This window comes from Pyrgilauda ruficollis, unplaced genomic scaffold (assembly GCF_017590135.1).
Source record: "Pyrgilauda ruficollis isolate IOZ18807 unplaced genomic scaffold, ASM1759013v1 scaffold47, whole genome shotgun sequence".
NCBI classification, from domain to species: Eukaryota; Metazoa; Chordata; class Aves; order Passeriformes; family Passeridae; genus Pyrgilauda; species Pyrgilauda ruficollis.
The window spans coordinates 4,557,073-4,577,199 of NW_024526266.1; the positions used below are offsets into that span (position 1 = coordinate 4,557,073).

Genomic DNA, 20,127 nt, shown 5'->3' on the forward strand with positions numbered 1-20,127 from the left:
TGAGGCCTGCAGTGCTTTGCTATTTCAGACTTATTTCTGAAGCACTCACACCCCTGGAAAAACTACAGTCATCTCTGCACTTCAAAGGCGTGTCCTGGGAACAGGTATGTCCCCCTTGAACCCCACTCACCCTCCCCAAACTGCATCCTACTACATTTCCCTCTTCTGAATCTCTCCAGCCATCGCCACTGAACTGAGACCCCCAAGCTCAGAACCCTTCTGCCCCAGGGCCAGCAGGGACCCAGCCCTGGGCTCAGGCTCCTGGCCACAGCATCCCACTCACCCAGCTGGTGCGGGTCAGCCTTCCTGCAGGACGAAAGGGCAGCCAGAAAATACCCACTGAGCTGTTCCCACAGCACCCCAATCCTGCTCAGACAGCTCAGTCAAGAGCTGGCCTGTGTGATGCCCTGAGCAGGCTGACCTAGAACAGAGACCAGACAGAGCTAAAGAATAAAGCAGGGATTTATTAGGAGGTCTCAATGGATCCACCTTGGGCAGCACAAGAGCCCAGCCAGGGCTACACCCAAGATGAACCAAAATGGTCACAAAATGCACGACTGGTCATGGGGGTCTCTCACTTTTATAAGTTCTGCTCCGTTTGCATATTGGAGTTAATTGTCCAATTCCAGCTTTAGCCCATGCAGTCCCATCCTGCTTGTTTTTCTCTCTTCAGTCCACATTGTTTATGTTCTTGGACCTGAGATTTGGATCATTTGTCCTTGGTCCCCAGCTGGAGAAGGAATTGATTTGTCTCCCTGCTCTGTGCAGAGAGCTCACCATCCCCTAATATGAAGCTCAGAACTACACACTAAAGCAGTGCAGAATCTGAAAAATATAAAAGCTCAAACCTGAGGCATCGTGTGTCCTGACTGATCACGGACCTGCAGATTCTCATTCGTTCATCAGAAGCCATTTTTGGGGGCTTGTCTTTCTCCCCTGCAACAGCTGGTGCTAAAATGAGTCTGAGACATGGTACCAAAGTGACCAGCTTGCAGACAGCAAGGTGACAAACTGGTGCTCTGCCACTGATCCTGCACCCTCACTCCATGCTCCCTTGTGCCACTGGCAGCCTGAGAGGACAGCCTGTGAACAGCCCTTCTGAGAGCTGCTTCCCAAAGCAAACCCTCCCCAGCCCAGGGAGCTAACAACACACCAGGAGCAGTGTGTAACAACACTCATCCCTCCTCCCTGCAGGAGGGATCTGGCTCTCGGCTCCCCTTCCTTGCTTGGAAGGAGCCAGCTCTCCATCTGTGGGAAAACCTCTGCCACTTCCAAAGCAGAGTGAGAGGGTGTGTGAGCTGAGTTTGCACTTCCCCAGCTCATGGGGCCATGGAAAGGACACCCCAAAAGGCTCTTGTCAGATTTTATCCTTTTCTGACCCAGAGATGGGGCGACTGAGAGGCATTTTAAGAACTTTTATTCCATTTTCAGTCTCAAGTGAAGGGTGAGACAATACAGATGTTATCATTCACACTATCACAATCATTAATTACAATACACTTGTAAGTGTTTCTTGGCCTATCAGCTTTTGCCACCCCATGCTGTAAATGCCTTAAAGCCAATCATCTAAAATTACCCCTCATGGGTCCTACTACAGTGCATCTTTCACAGTTCTATTTCTCCAAAGTATCTAGTCTTATTTGCAAGGCCATCCTTTGAAACTTGTTTCTAGTTCCATTTCTCTCCCAGCAATGTCTGTGCTATTCCGTGGCATTTCTAAGTCAGCATTTCTTATCTCAAGGTTTGCATACAGATGCACACTGTGTGAGCCTTCTGCCAGGCTTTGAGAATCCTCTACAAATCCGTTTCCCACAGGCTGTCACCCCCTGAAGCAGTGGGGACCATGTGGGCACTGCCCCAGTGCAGGACAGGGGGCTCTTGGTGCCCAGGATGCACCATGGCAGCTGTGCTGCCAGCAAGCACCTCCCTCTGATCAGCAGCTGGGGATGTATTTTCTTTTTAATTTGCCAGCAGGTTCTGTTTTGGGAACTGCTCTGTTCAGATCCCTTCTCTGATGCTTCCTCCCTTGTTCCCCTTCCCACAGAGGGACAGATGGGTGCCCTACTTTCTCCCTGGGCTAACCTGCAACTTCACAAAGGGAGCAGATGCTTTTTAAATAAGTGCTTTTGATGGTTCCCAGGCCCAGGAGAGCGGGGCTGGCCTGCTCCCTGCTTCAGATAAAGGCTGGCAGCCTGGCTAGGTGCCCTCTGTCACCAACCAGTCACTCCTCCAGCGATTCTCCTCCTTCTGTGCTGAGTTCATAGCACAGGGGAGAAACAAGGCTGAAGCTGGAGCTGAAGTGTGCCTGCCCCCATGCAGTTTCTAAAGCTCCTCTGTGATGAGCACTGTTTTGAAAGATATCTATTATCCACCTAGCTTAGCAATGGCAAATTTTTCAACTAGATCAGCAGTGCTGCGTTCTCTCTATTTTTAACTTAGTTTGCAATTCTCTGCATAATCTTAACCACATAGGTTTGTGTGTGTGTGCCCTTTTTTTTACCGAAACCATCTCCTTTTTCCTCAGGAGCTCGTACAAAGGCTGCCTTCATCCCTCCCTTGTCCAGTCCTGCCTTTCTGTTGTGCTTCCAAAATGCTGCATAACGCCACATCCTGGTGGAAAAACAAAAGCCATCTATTAGAAACAATGTAAGGATGAAATCTCAGTTCATTGCAGCTGTTCTTGCAGCTACTGACAGCCTGGCAACTTTGGTCTAGAAATTAATTTCAGCTGGAAAACTGGCAAATTCATGAGTGCTGCAAATCCTCCTCTGCAGGTAAAATGCTCCAAGGCTGGAGTAATTGACACATAGTAAATATTTCTCTGCTGGCAGCCAAAACACGCAGCTAATGTATATGTTTGGCAGCGGTGATTCTGTCGAGATTTTTGGCAATGTACTCATGTTTACATCCCTTTCTCCTCACTTCCTTCCCTTGCAGCGTAGGCACGCTGTCAGTGGCGGGATAGAAACAAGCTCTGCCGTCACTTAGCAACCCCCACTGGCACGGAGATGTTGACTTTTTCCTTTCTGGCTTTCCCAGCACAAGAAGAGCCGGGTGTGTAACACCCCACGGCTCCGGTGTGAGGCTGGAGCCAGCTGGGGATGCTCTGGGCTGGCCCGGTCCCTTCTCAGAGCATCGCAGCCATGTCCTGCTGCTGCTCCAGTGAATGAGACGCTGGGAGCTGGTGTGTCAGCCCTGAGCTTCCTGAGCTTGAGTAGAAGGATGCAGAGAGGGTTTTTGGCCCCGGGTGGCTGTCAGCAGGCAGCTGTTGGGATGGTGACACTTTGAGGCAGGCACTGATGGGGTGGCGCATGTACACCCCTTACGGTGTCACAGCCCAGGTCCCTGTTCTGGAGAAGAGAATGACACTCCAATTCTCTCTCAGGAGCAGGGTGGAGGTGGATAAGGGACATACTGTCATCAGCTCAAAGTACAGCAAGCAGCTGGGAGAGATTTTGCAGCAGCAAAAGCTGCAGGGACTGAACCCTGGTCTGATTCCCTTCAGCCATGCAGAGCCTTGGCCCCACTGCCTGGGGATGCTGCATGGCATGGTCCAGCACAAGGGCTGCAGCAGCCACTCCCAGAGGCTGGAAGCACGTGGGAAGTGTTTTGTCCATGCAGTCTTCCCTTGGGGAAGCACTTGGCTTGTCTGGCTTTGTGGCCAAGGAAGCAGGCGTGCTGCCAGGCTGCAGGGAGGGAGTGCAGCTCTTTCCTAGGGTGCTGAGGGCTGCAGGGAAACATCTCTGCAGGCTGCAATGCAGCACGGTGCCCTTTTTCTACCCTGCAACGGGATGCACCCGACCAAAGAATGCAGCTGGAGGTCACAGGGCAGGAGAGAGGAGAGATGGGACAGGCACTGTGTTGTCCTGCCATCAGTGAGTCAGCAGTGCCCCGGGCTGCGGGGGGAAGGCAGAAAGCACATCCTCTTTACACAGAGAAATGCTGCAGCCACTACTCTAATCACAGCCCTGCCGCCACTCTGGCTTTCTTTCACGGGGCTTGAGTTCCATCTTTTGCAGATTCAAGGTCTGAGCTCTCGTCCTGGCAGGTGCACAGGGCACAATGCTGACTGGCGCCACCGCAGAGCCAAGTGCTGCTGAGAACCTGGGAGCTGCCCCCTGCCCACACCTCTCCTGCTCTGTGCCCATCAACTGCCTGAAAAGCTCTGCCAAAACTCTTGTCTGAAGCAAGAAGGAGGTGAGGAAGGTCCCTGGAGACACGAGCAGGTGTGGAGGAACCTGCCTGTTCTTAGGGGAGAGGAGCAGCCTCTGCTGTGCTCTGCTGCCCCGGGCAGGGCAGCGTGCCTGGCTCTTCACTGCAGGCATCTGCAAGTCCCCACTCGGCTGCTTTATACAGAACTCATTTCTCCTGAAGGGAATTGCACTGCTGGTGTGTTTGGGAAGCAGCCTGGGGACCTGGTCCAAATGTCCTCAGTGCTAACGTCACTGCCTGGTTAGGGAGAAGTGTCTGTGCGTGAGTTTGTGGGTTCAGCTGCACCCTGAAGCCAGGCTATTTTTGCCATATATTTCTCTGAGAGTCGTGGCAGGACAAGCTTGCTGTCTGTAGCCTTGATCTGAAATGCACCAGAGATTGTGACTGGGGGCCCCAGGCAGGCTGTGCTGGAGCTGGTGACATGTGACATCAGACCACACTGCTGGAGTCACCTTGGGGATCAGGACACCTACCCTTCCCGCCGCGCCAGGAAAGGTGCTTGGCAGAGGTTTTCTCTCCTTGCTGAGCCTGGCATGCAGCAAAAGGAAATTATAAATATTGTATTTTATTGTATTGTATTATTAGGGGCACAAGTGAGCACAGCAGGGTAAAACCAGACTGTGTTTAGCTGGTTAAGCAGTGAGCAGCACAGCACTGTGCTCCTGGGGGTTGCCCCTACTGCTCCCCCAGAGAACAATTTCTTGCATGGACCCCTGACACTGATTTGAGTCTTGTATTTCAGGGTTATTTGTTGCCAGAAGATTTGCAGTGGTCTCATAGCACCCCTGTTTCCTTGAATTTAGCCACTCTGAATCTTGGCAAATTCAGAAAGCCAGGATGGGCTCTGCATGGGGGTTTGGAACAAGCTGCCCAGAGAAGTCAGTCAGGAAAAGCAGAGACCTAAAGATATGCTCGGGTGCCTCTCCTCTCTCCTTCCCTGCTCCCTTGGAGTTGTTGGAAAAATGAGGAAAACCTCTCATGATAACACAAGCATCCATCATAAAATTGTTTGTGCTTTTCCCAGAAGGTGGGAAATCTTTCCTTGGCTGCTTGTGGCTTTTTTTTCGGAGTGGGGAAAGTGGATTTTGTAAGTGATAGAGTTGCAGGGTGAATGTGGGCACTTAATGGCTTTAATTCTGCTTCACCAGACAAAAAAATTGCTTTGGAAACTCTCCAGACTTGGGGGAATAACTCAAACTTTTCCTGATCTTAGTTGTTTTTCTAATTTATTTAATTTTAATCATGGAAGCAGACAAAGCTGTAATTTAAAGCCCTCACAGAAAGGACAGTTCCCTGGATGATCAGTTTGAAGGTGTGCATGGTGCTGCTCCCCAGGCATCGTGCCTTTCTCAATCTTCATTTGTTTCCTGTGGAGATGCAATCCTACGGCCAGGCTGCTCTTCTACGGATCTTAATTATTTCACGGGGGCAGCACAAAGTGCTCTGGACACTCATAATGTTCCTCCCAACTTCCAGCCTCCATAGAAACCCACGAGCTGGAGGAAGGCCAGGCAGCTACTCCAGTGCCTCCTGGCACAGCTCGCTCACCCAGGAGTGGGGAAAGAAATAATCACGCTGCTAATTGGCATAATTATGTCAATAACTCCCAGGCTCCCAACTAGACAGAAATGATGGCAAGGCTTTTCCCAGAGGCTGTGATCTAACTGCAGCAGCGAGGAGAAGCCGTCTCCACCTCGTGCTGGTTCAAATCTCTTACTTGTGTGAAAAACACCAGTCACTTGTTTTTAAAATTTTAAAAGTTTAATTGTAATAAAATGGTTATAAAAATAGTAATATAATTGGAGTAATAAAAATTTGAACAATTGGGATTAGGACAATATGAGACAATAAAAAGAAAGAGGTAGGGACAGACCGTGTACCTCTTTCTGGGCAAAATAAGCCCGAAAAAGGACCCACGTTAACAGAGGATTAACTCTTAAAAACAACAGCCTGTTGCATATTCATACACCTCATACATGATACATAAATTCCATTCAAACAAAGGATTCTGTCTGGTCAGTGTCACCTTCTTCCTCTTAATCCTGATGGCATCTTCATAGCTGAGTGAGGTGGGAAGAAGTTCGTTTCTTCTGATAATGGAGCAATAAATTCTCTTTCTCTGAAAGATTTAGGTCTCTTGTGGCTGCTACCTCGGTGTGGGTACCTCATTCCTTTCTTTAAAAAAAGATCCCACATACATAGTTTCTATTTTAACTACAAAAATTACATTTTAACTACAAAACTACGTTTACCATACTATTAAAATGTTAATGCAGCACTACTAATCAATACAACATAATTCATATAGTAAATATCTGCATAGAGTTATATAATATGCACTTTTCACACTTGTTTCCAGAGTTATAGGTCAGTCTGCTGTAGAGTAATTTTTCATACTTATTGAGAGCTCTGGCCAAGAAGTTTTGATAATCTTCCAGATCGTTAGTCCCGTCAGCCTGCGGGATGTTCACAGCTCCCTTTGTTTTGCTTTTCCCGCTGAGCGAGGCCAGTGTCTGCTCCAGCAGAGAGGAGAACTTGTATCGCTGCACGGCTCCAAAGCCCGCCTTTCGCATATTTTCATGGTGTGACTGCTGCCAGTAATCGCAGCTAAATCTCATCTCTGTTGTGTGCCTGAGCTTTTAGCTCATCCTCAGCGTGCATTTTTAATCGAACCCGCTGCAGTGACGCGGCTTGGAGCTCGATGTGGCTGCCCAGCCTGCTCCTGAGCATCTCCTGCTGTGCTCCCTGCCGGATCCTCCTCCTCCTCCTCCTCCTCCTCCTCCTGGGAAGGTGCCTGAGCCGGGCAGCGCTCCTGCCAGTGCCGGAGCACGGCACAGCCCTTCCCAGGACCAGCTGGGGCTGGGGCTCGCAGGGGAGAGGGCAGCACGCTCAGTGCACAGACCTGGCAGAACCGTGCCCTCGTGTCCAAGTGTCCCAGCGCCCGGGTGGCCTTGTCCTCAGGCAGGAACAGAATCACAGAATGGGTCAGCTTGTCAGGGAGCACAGTGGGGCACCTGCTCCAATCTCCCGGCTCAGGCAGGGTCATCCCAGAGCACAGGCACAGGATGGTGTCCAGTTGGTTCTGGGATATCTCCAGTGAGGGACACTCCGCAACCTCTCTGTGGGAAAAAACAATCCCTAACAAGCAAGTTCTAAGCGATGTCCAGATGGTAGAAAGACAAATTACTTGTTGATAAAATTGCCTTGTTAATGTTTAGGGCTTGACGTGTTTCAGTTATCTCAGACTGGGGGGAGGTTACCAGCGGGGAGAAGGGTGTACCACTCTTAGCTGACACAAAGAATGCAGAATTTAGGGGTACAAGGATATTTGGCAGAACACCCAAGATAAGGAAGAAACTAATAAAAACAACTGAGCAACTGTGCTGAAATCAGTTCTGGCTGCGTAAGAGGTAATTCTGACAGGGGCAAATTGTGACCACTGACTCACAGACCACCGAACCAAAAAACCCACTAATTTAAGAGAAAGACTGAGCATGCAGATTAATTAGCACTGGAAGCAAGAGAACCAACAGAAGACAGAACACTAATTAATAAGAGAACTGATAACTTGTAGCCAATAAGCATCAACGCCTTGGTTTATCAAAATCCACAAAAAGGGAAAACTTCTGACAGCTGTCCTGCTGGCTTTGTGGATTGCCACCCAGCCATCCTTCTGCGCAGAACTATAAATAAATCCAAACCCTTGACTCTAAGCGTGGATGGGCCTTTGGCACAAGTGGGGGAAGAACGGATTTTGGGACAATCGTGGGACAATCGCGGGACCGTCACCACGACCCGCACCGGAGGGGGCGTGGCCGCCCCGCGGAGGCCCCGCCCCCGGGCCCGAGGAGGGAGGAGCGCATGCGCAGTGCGCCGGCCGTTACCTGTCAGCGGCGGCGGGCGGAGGAGGCGGCGGCGGGATGGAGGGGCTCATCCCGCTCGTTAACCGGCTGCAGGATGCCTTCGCGGCACTGGGCCAGAACTGCCTGCTCGACCTGCCGCAGATCGCGGTGGTGGGCGGGCAGAGCGCCGGCAAGAGCTCCGTGCTGGAGAACTGCGTCTCCAGGTGAGGGGCGGCGGGCACGGCACCCCCGCGCCCCCCCCGCTCCCCCCACACGGCCCGCGGCGCGCGCTGTTCCCAACGGCCGCGGCGCGCGCCCCCCCTCAGAGCGGCCAAGCGGGGGGGGCGATGTCGGGCGGGGATGGACGAGGAGGGTTTTTGGGGGACAGTTCGCGGCTCCGAGCCCACCGTGGGTGCTCGTCCCCACCGAGGATGCTCGGTGTCCCTCCCCCCGCGGTGCCTCGGGGGTGGCGAGGCGGGCCCTGGCCCGACAGCGCCCGTGATGCGATGTGCGCGCTGCGGGGAAGCCGCCGCGACTGCGGTGCGAGCGCGTTCGTGTGCCCGCTCCGTGCGTGTGTGTGTGTGGGTGACCGCTGCCTGAGAGGAACAAGGTGTTTAAAGCCCCAAACCCTAATTTCGGTGGCGTGCTGGCTCTGGGCGCCTCATTCCTCCCGTCCCATCGCGTATAAATTCGCACCGACCCGACGCGCCTGTGGCTATTCGAATCACGGCGTCATTAGGGTTGGAAAAGACCTCCAAGATCGTCGAGTCCAACATGCGCACCGTTTCTAACAAATCGCTGGCAGGAAAAGGGGAAGCCTGGCGATTCAGGCGGTGCTTTTTGACGGCCACGCAGTGCCTCTGGAGACGTCCCGAGGTAAACATGGGCTTCACGTGCTGTTTGATGAAGTTCCTGCTGCGTTTGCCTCGAATAGCTGCGGGCTCCCGGAGGGAGGTGGTGCTCCCGCAGCCGAGCTGCGATCCTAGTCCGGATTATGGGGTCGCAGTACTGTTGTGTGTCGGTGATTGGGGTCTTTGATGTGCAGAGATCTTCACCGAAGGTAATATTAAGTGCTGTGACACTCCACAACCTGGCCGTGTGTCAGGCTGCAATAGCTCTTCATACCCGGTATTTTATACTGTATAGTGGTTCTTCATCTCTCCTTCAAAACTGACTGTGTTAAATGTCAGTTCTTCCTCTTCTTTCTCCTTGAAGTCTGTCGCTAGCTACTGGTGTTGACTGTACTCGAGTTTGGAAAACATAAATGAGATTCTCAGAAAGCATGATTGGCCATCAAATTATTACTGTACTCTTTAAACAGTCCTTAAAAAGTATTTTGGTAACCTTTTGACTTTTTGAGCTACGTGTCCACAAAGCTGCGCAAAGCACATGTGCTGAGGGGAAAAAGCACTTTCATTTTTCTTGTCAGTGAGGCTGTTTTGGTCGCTGGGGTCGGGGCTGAGTGAGGTGGGCTGATGTCGGTCTCTGGATTAAGCTGTGCTGATGGAAGATCATGCTGCTCCCAGCTGCTCGTCACTGCTCGGCTGCCCGAGGGATCTGCTCCATCTGATCCGCAGGTGGAGCTGTTCTTTTGAGCCGGCTGGATGTGCCTGGCTGGAGCAAAAGGTGAAAACGAGAAGTTGGTGCTGATCTGATCTGTTTGGCCAGGAGAATGGAACCAGCTGCACGAGTGAGGTGTGGATACCTCTAGGAGGAGTTAGGAAAGAGAGCTAAGGGCAGTAACTTTTTTACTCATGTAGTTATTCACCGTGCAGCCTGCAGATGCTTCAAGACAGTCTCTTCAGAGAAGAGATTACAGGCTGCTATGAAACACCAGAATGTCTCTGTCACATGGGGTGTGGAATTCGGATTCTTTCAGCCTGGTTTCGGAGTTCCACATCGTTGTTTTATGCAGTAGCTTCTTGAGATCCAGCATGAACTGATCTGTAGTACCTCCCTACTTGCAACTTTAGAGCCTGTTGCAAAAATGACATTCAATTGCATTGTTTCAAACCTATTCCATGAGACTTGAGCACGGATATTTTGTTTGTGCCTTTCCTCCAGACTGAGTACGTGTGGTCAGCAGATGTGCCCTGGCTAAGCTGTGAAAACTTGGTTGTGAACCCTGAGAACCAGATTAATAAATATCCATGAGCTCAGAAGAGGATTTTGTTTGTTAGATCAGCAGACAAATGGCCTGTGTCTCTTTTTAGTAAGCCATAGGATATTCCTGTTTTTATGGGATAATGCAGCTGCTCTCTGCAAACAAGTTTGCTTCATCCACATCTGTCTTGATATGGCTTGTAGAGGTAGAAAATCTCCCTGTAGAACCATGCTACCCTCATTTCTCTTTTTACTGGTATATTGCATGACCTCTGGCAACCACAGGGCCAACTTTAACTAATAGTAACATAGCTTTGAAACTGACATGAAAAGAAAACAATCCTTGCATTGCTCAAAAAATCTTTGCTCTGACGTTTGCGCATTAGTACTCATGGCTTTTTTTTAGTTTGGATTGTTTTGTGGTTGTGGGTTTTTTTTGTTTTGTTGGTTTAATTTTGGTTGTTTTATTTTTGTTTTTTTTTTTTTTTTTTTTTTTTTTTTTTACCACATGAATCATTATCATTAGTAGATTTTGAACTCTTAGCCTTCAAAGAAATATTGAAGATTCTTTTCTTCAGGAGCAGCTGTAATTGGTATGAGGAAGGCATGATATCCTCCGTGGGTGTTGCTACAAACCATGCTGCTGGTTGATAATGTGTATTGTCAGTGGAGCTGTGGTGAGGTTGGCAAGGCGGTTTTAACTCCAGGATCAGGTTGTTATTCTCTGCTCCCTGTAGCCCCTATAGCACTGTGGGTGTTTCAGTCTTCCACACCTTGACCTTTGGTTGTGCAAAGATTACTTTTTTTTTTTGCACTTGGACAGTAGAAACTATTTTCTGACTTGCAGGTGGTAGCACGAGTTAGAGCTTCTTTATGGCTCCTAAGAAGTGTGCTGGGCTGTGCAGGGTTATCCACCATCTCGTTTATGCACTGCCATCACTTTTCAGAAGGGTTGTGAGGAATCTGCTGTGGCACAGTTGTGTGGGCTGGCAGGTGGCCTGGGAGTGGGAGCTGGGTCCTGCTGAATGAATGACACATATCCATCACTGCCTCCAGGGTAGCAGCAAGACCTGTTTAGGTGCACACAGGATCCTTAATGACTACCAGCAGGCAGGGAATATGTTGGGATTAGCTCACGTGTGTTTTGCGTAGATGGTGGTGTTGAGCGAGGATGGATTCTGCAGGAATTTGGGACCCCCAGAACTACTTGTCTCGTTGTAGGCTGGCTTTGAACTGATCTGGAATTAATGTGTCAAATCTCCCAAAGTGTCCATTGTTGTTGCTATTTGGATTAGCATCCTCTGAGGAATGTGGAGAGTTTCCTCTTTGCGTACTGCTCCCCTGTGTGTAAGGAGACAGTTTCTTTTGGTAGTCAAGGACTGGGTGTGAAGGTTTTTCTCTAGCGATTCTGGTTACATTTAGATGCAAACAAAGATTCTGGAGAGCACCTGAGGACAGCAGTCATTTCCATTTACGGGTTAGACCTTCATGTGTTCATAACTGGAGCTCATGGTGTGTGTTTGAGGAAATGAAGTTGTCTGAAGAGCAAATGTTCTTCCTACCTCCTTCTGCTTCCTTTTGTAACAGGAGTAAATGTGCCCAGAAAATGTAGAGCCAGCACTGAAGCAAAGGATCTAATGCAGCCTTCTGGTAGGGGTTGGTTGGAGAGTGATTCAAAAGCACAAAGGAGAGTCAAACAACAAATGCCAGCAAATTGCCAGTGGGAGAAGGCACTCGGTCTCTCTTATTCCTGTGCTCCTGAGCAGCTCAGGGCAGGAGCTTATATGTTGTTTGTGCTTTTCAAACTGGCTTTTGATAATAATGAGGTTACTTTAAAGAAAACTACTGGCAGGAAGCAATCCCTATAAACTGTATTTGGAAAGAAAGCACTTTCTATTATTTTATCTATAGCCAAATGGTTTTTTCAGATAACTGAAGGCACAGACAGCAAGCTACCTTGTCAGGGCCTCCTTCTTCAGAAGTCAGAACCTTGTTTTACTCTTAAAAATAGCAAGAAATTAATAATTAGGTTTCCAACTTGAAAGCTCTTCACTTCCCTTCCTGCTTAATATAATACAAACTGCATGAGGCCAAATAATTGTTTTATAAGAGATGTGAACTCTTGATTGTAAGCCTGTCAGTCATAATCAAACAGGCACTTTCATTTTAAGAGCCCGAGGTCTGATTGTGTAATTCAGCTTTACAGCTTTTTGATCTGAGATGCTTTTGACAATCATAGGGCCACTGCATGTAAGTAGAGCTATTTATTATGACATATGTAGTGATTATTTCTTTTTGAAATTACTGTTCCTTGTGTGCTCAGCTCATTCTGTTCTGCTTGAGATGGCGGTTGTGAAAAGACTGTGTTGAGTCATTAGGGGAAGAGAAGGGACTTTAACTCCAGCTGCTAGAGCAGAAAATTTCTCTGAAGAATGTTGACACATTTAGATTGATGCTTCCTGGGGGAGATGTATTAAGATTGGTGCAGGTATTTTATTTTTTAGTTACTAGGCATTGACAGAAAAACTTTTTGACAGAAAATCTCCCCTTTTGTGAAACAGGCAGAAAAAAGCTAAGCAGTCAAGCTGAATACAAACTGAGATACAAACGGAGACGTGGTGCTGTGTACTCTTTTTTAATCTTAAGGATCTTCTGGAAATGAGAGTCAGCCACTCCTTTTCCTGACTCATTAAGACACAGTACAGCTTGGAGTACACTATTGAGTATATTAGCCTGGTTATCAAAATACTCTGGTGCAATGAAACCAAGGATGTTCCAGGTATTATATTTATTAGAAACAGCAGCAAATGAGACAGTGGCTCATTTGGTTTTTTTCCCTGAATAAGGTTTTGCATTTATACATTGAGGAACAAACTGGCTGTTTAGATGGGATACAGATGGCCTGGTTTTGTCCTTAAATGCAAGTTCATTGTCAATTTAAAGTTCTTTTGTTTTTTCCTTCAAGTCTTGAGAATTTATATATACAAAGTAAAGGAAATGTGTATTAAAAAACAGACATGCAAACAAATATGCTGTTTTTTCAGCACCACCCCACATGTAATTTTTTTTCCTCTAAAACTACTTTGAAGATTTTCTCTTTTATTTTTGGCATGTCAATTTTGCCAATTAAGAAAAGCTGTGCTCTGTCATGGGGCAGGCATACTGTAGGGAGCTCTGACCTTTACTGTGGCATTGAAGTTCAGCATATCAGGTGGTTCAGAGATGCTAAATCAGTAAGTGACACTTCACTTTTGTAAAGTGTACCTATGAAAATACACAGTCTTACTGTAGCTTCAGCATGCTGTGTACGACCAGGGTGTTGTAGCATTTAGTGAACGCAAGTGTAGTATTTGAAGTCTGTGCTCTAGACTTCAGAAAAACTTCAAAACCCTGCAAAAAACAATGTTCAAAAAACCCCAGTCTGGTCTCGAGTGCCTTGTGAGAAATCAGTGCTGCAGATTCAGTGGCAGTTGTTAGAGGGAGTTCAATCCATCAAGGTTCTGCAGGTGGCTGCACTCCTCTGATCGTTTTCAAAGGAGAGGCTTGTGGATTGGGTTTTTTCTTTTCTTCAGACCACAGGAATCTACTTCACCTTATCCAGACTTCCCTGGTTTTTAATACAGAGGCACTTCTGAAAATTTCTCATGTTGTGTGACTCTCTAGACTCTTGTACAATATTATAAATCCTGTTACTTGCTGCCTTCAGGAAGGAGCCCACACCTGGGACTTTGTAGTGTCGAAATCAACAAATAACCAACACATTTGTTGTCTTGCTGTTTCTTGATGGGCCTGGCTGCTGATGTTTCAAGCTTATGTCATTTTCCTGTGTAGATGAAATAGCAAACAAGGATTTCCAGTTTAGATAAATAGATGTTAGCAATGGGATTGTTTGGACATTCACCAGTAAACATCGGGAGTGATGCTGCCATGGATTGCAGTGCAGACATGGAAGTGTGGACACTGCTCTCTGCCACTCTTGCCTGTGTGACCTCAAACAGCTTTTAAAATATTACCTGCATGTGTATCCACACATGCCTTACGTGCATGTAGGATATAGATTTTTATTCCTTTATTTTTAACTTGCTACTATCTGTAAAGGAAGATGGTAGCATATAATCTTAAAATCAGTGTGGGATAACTGTGATTGTTGTCTAAAACTTGCTGTTATGCATTTCTCTCGTTTGAGTGATGGCTGGTTTAGATTTGTGTGAGACCAAAACTGAGCTTTGGATTCTGCTTTGCACAGCTGAGATGTGCCAGTGTTTCCTCATCCCAAAAAGGCACCAGCAATAGCTTAGTCATTGAGAGGGAGATCATGTTTGTGGTTTGCCTTCCCTCTGTTGATCACTGAGCAAATTGATGATGCTCCTCCAAGTATTTATGGGTTTCTCAACAGTGCCTAGATTGCAGGCTTGAGGTGGGGAGACTTCTTTGCTTTTTCTGGTTTGGTTTTCTTACTTTGGTTTTAGGGGGGGGGCGGGGCACGGTTTAAATGTAAACAGCAAGTATAGAAGTCTGTGAATTCCCCATTTGCTGTGCTCGTGTGTAACGGGCTACTGAGAATCCCTGTAATGCTGTGTGTCTGCAGTGTGAACCTGCAGTGTAAATATGCTGAGAACAGGAAATGAGCATTATTTAACTGTGTCCTTGCATCCTTTTCTTCAGCAAGTTGCATGGAGATGAACAAGGCAGCATTATTGAACTGGAGAGGAGCAAAATCCCATTTAACTGGGTGCTGGGCTTTGATGTGCTGCCAAGCACTGTTGTCTGTGATAGCCTCTAGGATGTAAAAGGAGACTGTAGGTGGAGATAAGAGAGGTTTTCAACCCAAGTGTCTGTTCATAATGTCAGCTTTTATAATTTGTGTGTGGCAGTTAAACTTTTAATTCAGTACCTGATTTCTTTGTTGAGGTGTGCAGGAGATGCACTCTGTGCTGTAATACAGATTTCAGCCCTCTCAGATGAGCTCATCAAAGCCAGAGTAACCTTGGGCACTTGGTCCCTTGTTTACTCTGTGCACTGCAGATGCCTAAACCGTGCACATCCATTCGGTGGTGCTCAGCTCTAGAGGCTGCTCTGAAGCTGCCTGTGTGTAACTCACCTGCACAGAGCAGACAGGGCTCTGCATGGCAAGGGTGAGAACCACTGGGAGACATCTCTGCTCTCTGCTGCATGTCTGGGGCGAAATGGGCTCTCTTCCAGCCCTGCTTCTCAGTCAAGCTGGAAGCTGCTGAAGAAATTTTGGCATAATCCATCAGAGGCAATGTTGTGCCCCGGTGTGCTGTCATGTTTATTGTTTCAGGTGCTAAACAAATGTTGATAGAAGATCCTCATTGTCTGTCAGATCTGGGAAAGAGGCTGAGAAGCTCAGGAGTCTGGACCAAAACCTGCAGCCTAATGACTTTGTCAGTGTTCTGGGAAGTAGCAGCACAAAACACTCTTTTGGTTAGACTTCTAAATATAGATTTTTCTTGGGGTAATAATTAAATTTCTGGTGAGCAGAGAGATGGGAGATCATGGCTGATATTAAATTTCTGTTTTTATTTAGCTGTTGAGCTAAACAAACTTTACATTGTCCTGGACAATATATTAATCTGCACATACCACAGGCTCAGAGAAGGATAAATGGGCAGGTAGAAAAGGATAAAATGGCTAGGGAAGAGGAGTTGTTTGAGAAACTTGGATCACTTGTTTTGGAAACAATCCCCTTCCCCCCTTCCTTCTGTAGTTGTCTTCCTGTTGATAAATTCATGCTCTTTATACTGTGTATATATTCCAGAGGGAGTACAGGAATTAAATCCAGTTATATTCCAGCTCTGCAAAATGATCTGAAATGGCTTGTACTGTACCAGAAAAGGTAATTGTACAGTTTGACACCTTGTCTGCTACAAAAGAGAAATGTATTTTCATGATGCTTCTGAAAAGTTCTGGAATTTTATTAGGATCACAGCTGACTGTATACTGTGCAGTCTGTATTGATGGATCCCAGCTCAGGACAGTGAGATTTGGGAGGAAGAGCAGCAGATTGTGAATTCCAAAAACCCAGGAAAAAACAATATCTAAAAGATTTGTCCTGACAGTGTATCAAGAGGTGAATTACTTGCTAAATGCAAGTATTTGTGTAGGAATTATCTTTATGTAGCTGATATGCCTGGTTTGTTGGGACATGTTGTTTTCTTTCTGATCCTTGCAGTCATATTTTTATCTCTGATTATATTATGGAGGAAAACTTCTTACTCAAATCTTTCTGAAGAAACATTGTTAATTGCATTTGGCAGCTGGAAGTGATTGGAAAAAAAAAACCCAAACAACCAAGGTCTATTTAGAGCACTGACAACAATTTAAAGTGAGTCAAGAATTTTTGTTGTTTGTTTCTTGTGTTGAGATACAGAATCTTGCTGCATTAGTATTCATCCTGAGAATGGATGGGCTTTTATGCACCAACATCCTATGCAAATGAGTCCTTTCCTAAAAGCAAACATATCTGATTAGGGAGAATAAGTTGTTCTGCAAAGTCCCCTTTATTCTTTTTGACACCAAAATTCTGGGAATTGTTGGGCTTTCTTTGTGTTTTGTGCTTCCTTTCTCCCCCTTCCACCACCACTTGGAATTGACGGAGAGCACCGTTGGGCAGGAAATAGCAGAAGCTTTTGTAAAATCTTAAAAGGGACAGAGGAAAAAGGGCATTTTCACCCATGGAATGAGGATGATGCAGCAGAGGGCTGGCTGGCTGCCAGGGAGGACAGATGCATCGTGCATACCGTGCCTTGCCCACGAGCCTGCACATTGGCAGCTTCCCCCTCTGTTCAGCCAGCGAGCCCAGCACAGCACAGGCACTGCAAACAGAGCACTCTTCATCTCACACCCTGGGCTTTTGCCTGGCAGATTCTCATGCCTGTGTATGGCAAGTTTGCAGTCCTGTAAGCATTGCTGAGATTTTAAAACTTTGTATCATGTGAAAGAGATTTCTTGAATCCTAGAAGTGCATTTTCTTTCCTTGAGCCAGTGAACAGTCTCGCCTTTTTCTGTGTGGAAATGTGATGTAGGGTACTGTCACTGCTGTCAAAATGCAGCATTAGATTGGTCTAAGAAGGTCTGTGCCTTCCTAGACTTGAGTTCACATGTCCCCTACTGTGGAGAACCTGTTGATTCCAATGTTGTTTAATGGAAGACTTCACCACTGGGACCAGAGCAATTTTTGGCCTGATCTTCTCATAGCCCTGTGATGTCTGATGGGGGAGATGTAATAACTTCTGTCATCTTGTTGGGCAGAAATGCTGCTGGTACTTGCAGAAAGCATCTTCTAGATCCAAGAGAAGTATAATGACTGGGATTTCTGAGCCTGCTCTCTCCCTAGTCTTCTGCATGTCAAGCTTTGCTTTCTCACCTGAGTGGTGCCTAAGCCCTGACACTTAGCATACTTGTTATGGAGGTCCCCAGTTAGTGTGACTGGAATCCCATGCCAGTTTTTCAAGTGCTTTTCAAAAATACCTTTTTTGTCACATTTAGGATCAACACTCTCGTATTCCCACAGCTGGGTCTTTTTGAGTAGACTTTCTTTTTAATGTTGCCCTCTGGGTTTTTTTTATAGTTAGTCTCAATTCCATAGAGGAGTGGAGGGAAAAGTGACCCAAAGAGACATTTTAGGCTGCTAGCTGTAGTGCTGTGTAAGATTTTAAACCCTTTATTTTTTATTTTTCTTAATTCAACCTGTGTTCTTGCTTGAAAGTGATGGATGGCATAATTGGTGTGTCTCTGCTTTTCTGTTGAGGTCCAGTAGCTCTGCAGTGGTGGTGAAGGGCACTGAGGGATTGGAAAATGGCTTCTCAAAACCACCAAGTTTATGCACCCTGGTTGCGAGGAGGAGGAGATGAGAGCCCTAAGGTGTCTGGATACTCTGTTTATTTGGCCCTAAAGCCCTGCACACACTGCATGGGCTGAATGTGTAGTTACTGTGCTTGATTGAGCAGGTTAATTAAAATGATCCATTAGTAGAAGGAAGATTTACTTTGAAAGAATGGTTGCTGCTAACTGAGACCAAACATGAACTAAGCACCAGTCATCTATGCTGTGTGGTTTCCAAAAAAAAACACTGGAAAGATCAGTACAGAGCTTCAGGAGCTGATACATCTGAGATCACTATAAATCCACAGCCTCTAAAATGGATTTAGCATGCCTGCTAGGCCTAATTAAGATAGGTATCATGGTCTTTAATAAAGCAGATGAATTGTCTTGTACATCTTCCTGTAAGGCCTATTATGTTAGGCCATTGAACAAAGCTGTTTGAGACCCTTGATTGACAGACATTGTGCCAAACAAAATACCATTTACTCTTCTGTAACTGATGAAAGGAGGTGAGGAATCAGGTGGTGACTGACAATGAGAACTGGTCTCTGCACTTGGAGCTGATGAGGAACAACATACATGGCCAAATTTCAGTGTGTAACTACTGTGTTACTGAATTAAAAAGGCGCGTGGTTGAGAACATCAAAGCACAGCTGAGGCAGTGCCTTTTGAGACTTCTTGAGAACGTGTCCAAGGGTTATCCTTGTACTGGCACTTTAAGGGCAGTGTGTCTTGTGTTGGTGATAACAAATCTCATGGACTTAATTCCTAAGAAGGCCTCTGCGTAAATGCAAAGTACATTTCCCATCTCTTGGACATACCTTGCTTTGTAATGAATCAAAGGTGAGTGAAGGATCTGCTGCTGGATGCTCTGTGGGGTTGGTGAGCACAGGAGCAGGTGAGATAGAATGAGCACATCTGCAAAATAGGTCTGTAGATGTTTATTTTTAGCATTAAGAGTTCTCCAGTTGCAAATTACCTGGGTGTGGTTTATGGGTTTTTAAAATCTGATGAAAGAAGTTAGAAATGTTTCATGCCTCCCATCCTCAGGCTTACACTGGACCGTGCTTTTTCCTGTTTCTGGAGTTTTTAGCACTTTGCTTTGATGCTAACTGTGAGAAATGGAAGAAAAATGAAAGCTTTTTGAGTACCTCTGTGTGTTTTCCACAGAACTTGAGATGCTGTATGGACATGTGTCATTGTTCCTGTGAAGCTGTGTGGTCTCTTGCACAAGGCATGGCCATTCAGCTGCTAATATGGGCCACAAGTGCTCCTGGTGTGCCAGGCAGAAGTTGTGTAAAACAATAAACACTGCTGGAAAAAGGCCCAGGAAAACTTTTGACATTGGGCACAATTGCTTCCTATTGCAATTAAAGCTGTGTTGCATTCCTTGGCAAAACTTGGGAATAAAGGCCTGTGGGGAGTGCTACCAATGCACTGTTGTTTTATTAGCTGCTGATGGATCAGGGCCTTTCTGCATTTGAGGGTGGTTTGGGGTCTTGGGGTGGACTTTTGTGTTAGTGGGAGAACTCTTGTGCCATTGCTGATGTCTGGCACAATGAGAGAGATGGGTCATTTCTGCTTCTCTGTAACAGAACTCTGGCTCTTGTCCTGAGCCTGGCACATTTCTACACTTTGTGAGAAATGTGGAGGCTTTTTCTTTGGAGGCAATTCCAATTTTTTTAACAATTCATCACTATCAATTGGAATTGTTTGTAGCTCTTTAATTAATGCAGTTACTGTGTAATCATTGACATTTTTCTCAGTTATTTGATTTCCTGGATTCCCCCTATGTTTTATATGAATTAATTATATTGGTATTGATGTTAATTAGTTGCCATTTATCCTGTGTGATACTGATCATGTAACTGATCTAAGCACAGGACATTTCTCAGCCCTATACTGACAAAGAAGAGCAAATGTAAGTTATTCTTTTGAAAATACAACAGGTTTAAACAGTGATGGATCATCACTTTTCACACAAACTGGAGATTCTCCTGTTTAGTTTCATCTTTTTTTTTTTAAACATAATAAATTCTCTTCGTGTGCTAAAGATCTTCTAAATGGTGACTCTCCCTGGAAATCCCCCTGAAACATGTTATGTTTATTTTTTTATGTGTTTTCC

General features: G+C 46.4%; 1 protein-coding gene across 3 annotated transcripts in view; it reads left to right on the plus strand.

Moving 5' to 3' along the window:
• The first annotated feature begins 7,853 nt into the window (after window positions 1-7,853).
• DNM3 (dynamin 3) overlaps window positions 7,854-20,127 on the plus strand; it is a 171,792-nt gene continuing 159,518 nt past the window's right edge. For 2 of the 3 annotated variants that reach the window (XM_041478893.1, XM_041478895.1), the window contains exon 1: window positions 7,854-8,278. In XM_041478893.1, coding sequence (XP_041334827.1) covers window positions 7,932-8,278 — 347 coding nt within the window. In that variant the 5' untranslated portion in view covers window positions 7,854-7,931. The remainder of the gene's footprint in view (window positions 8,279-20,127) is intronic. The other variant, XM_041478894.1, reaches the window with a different exon arrangement.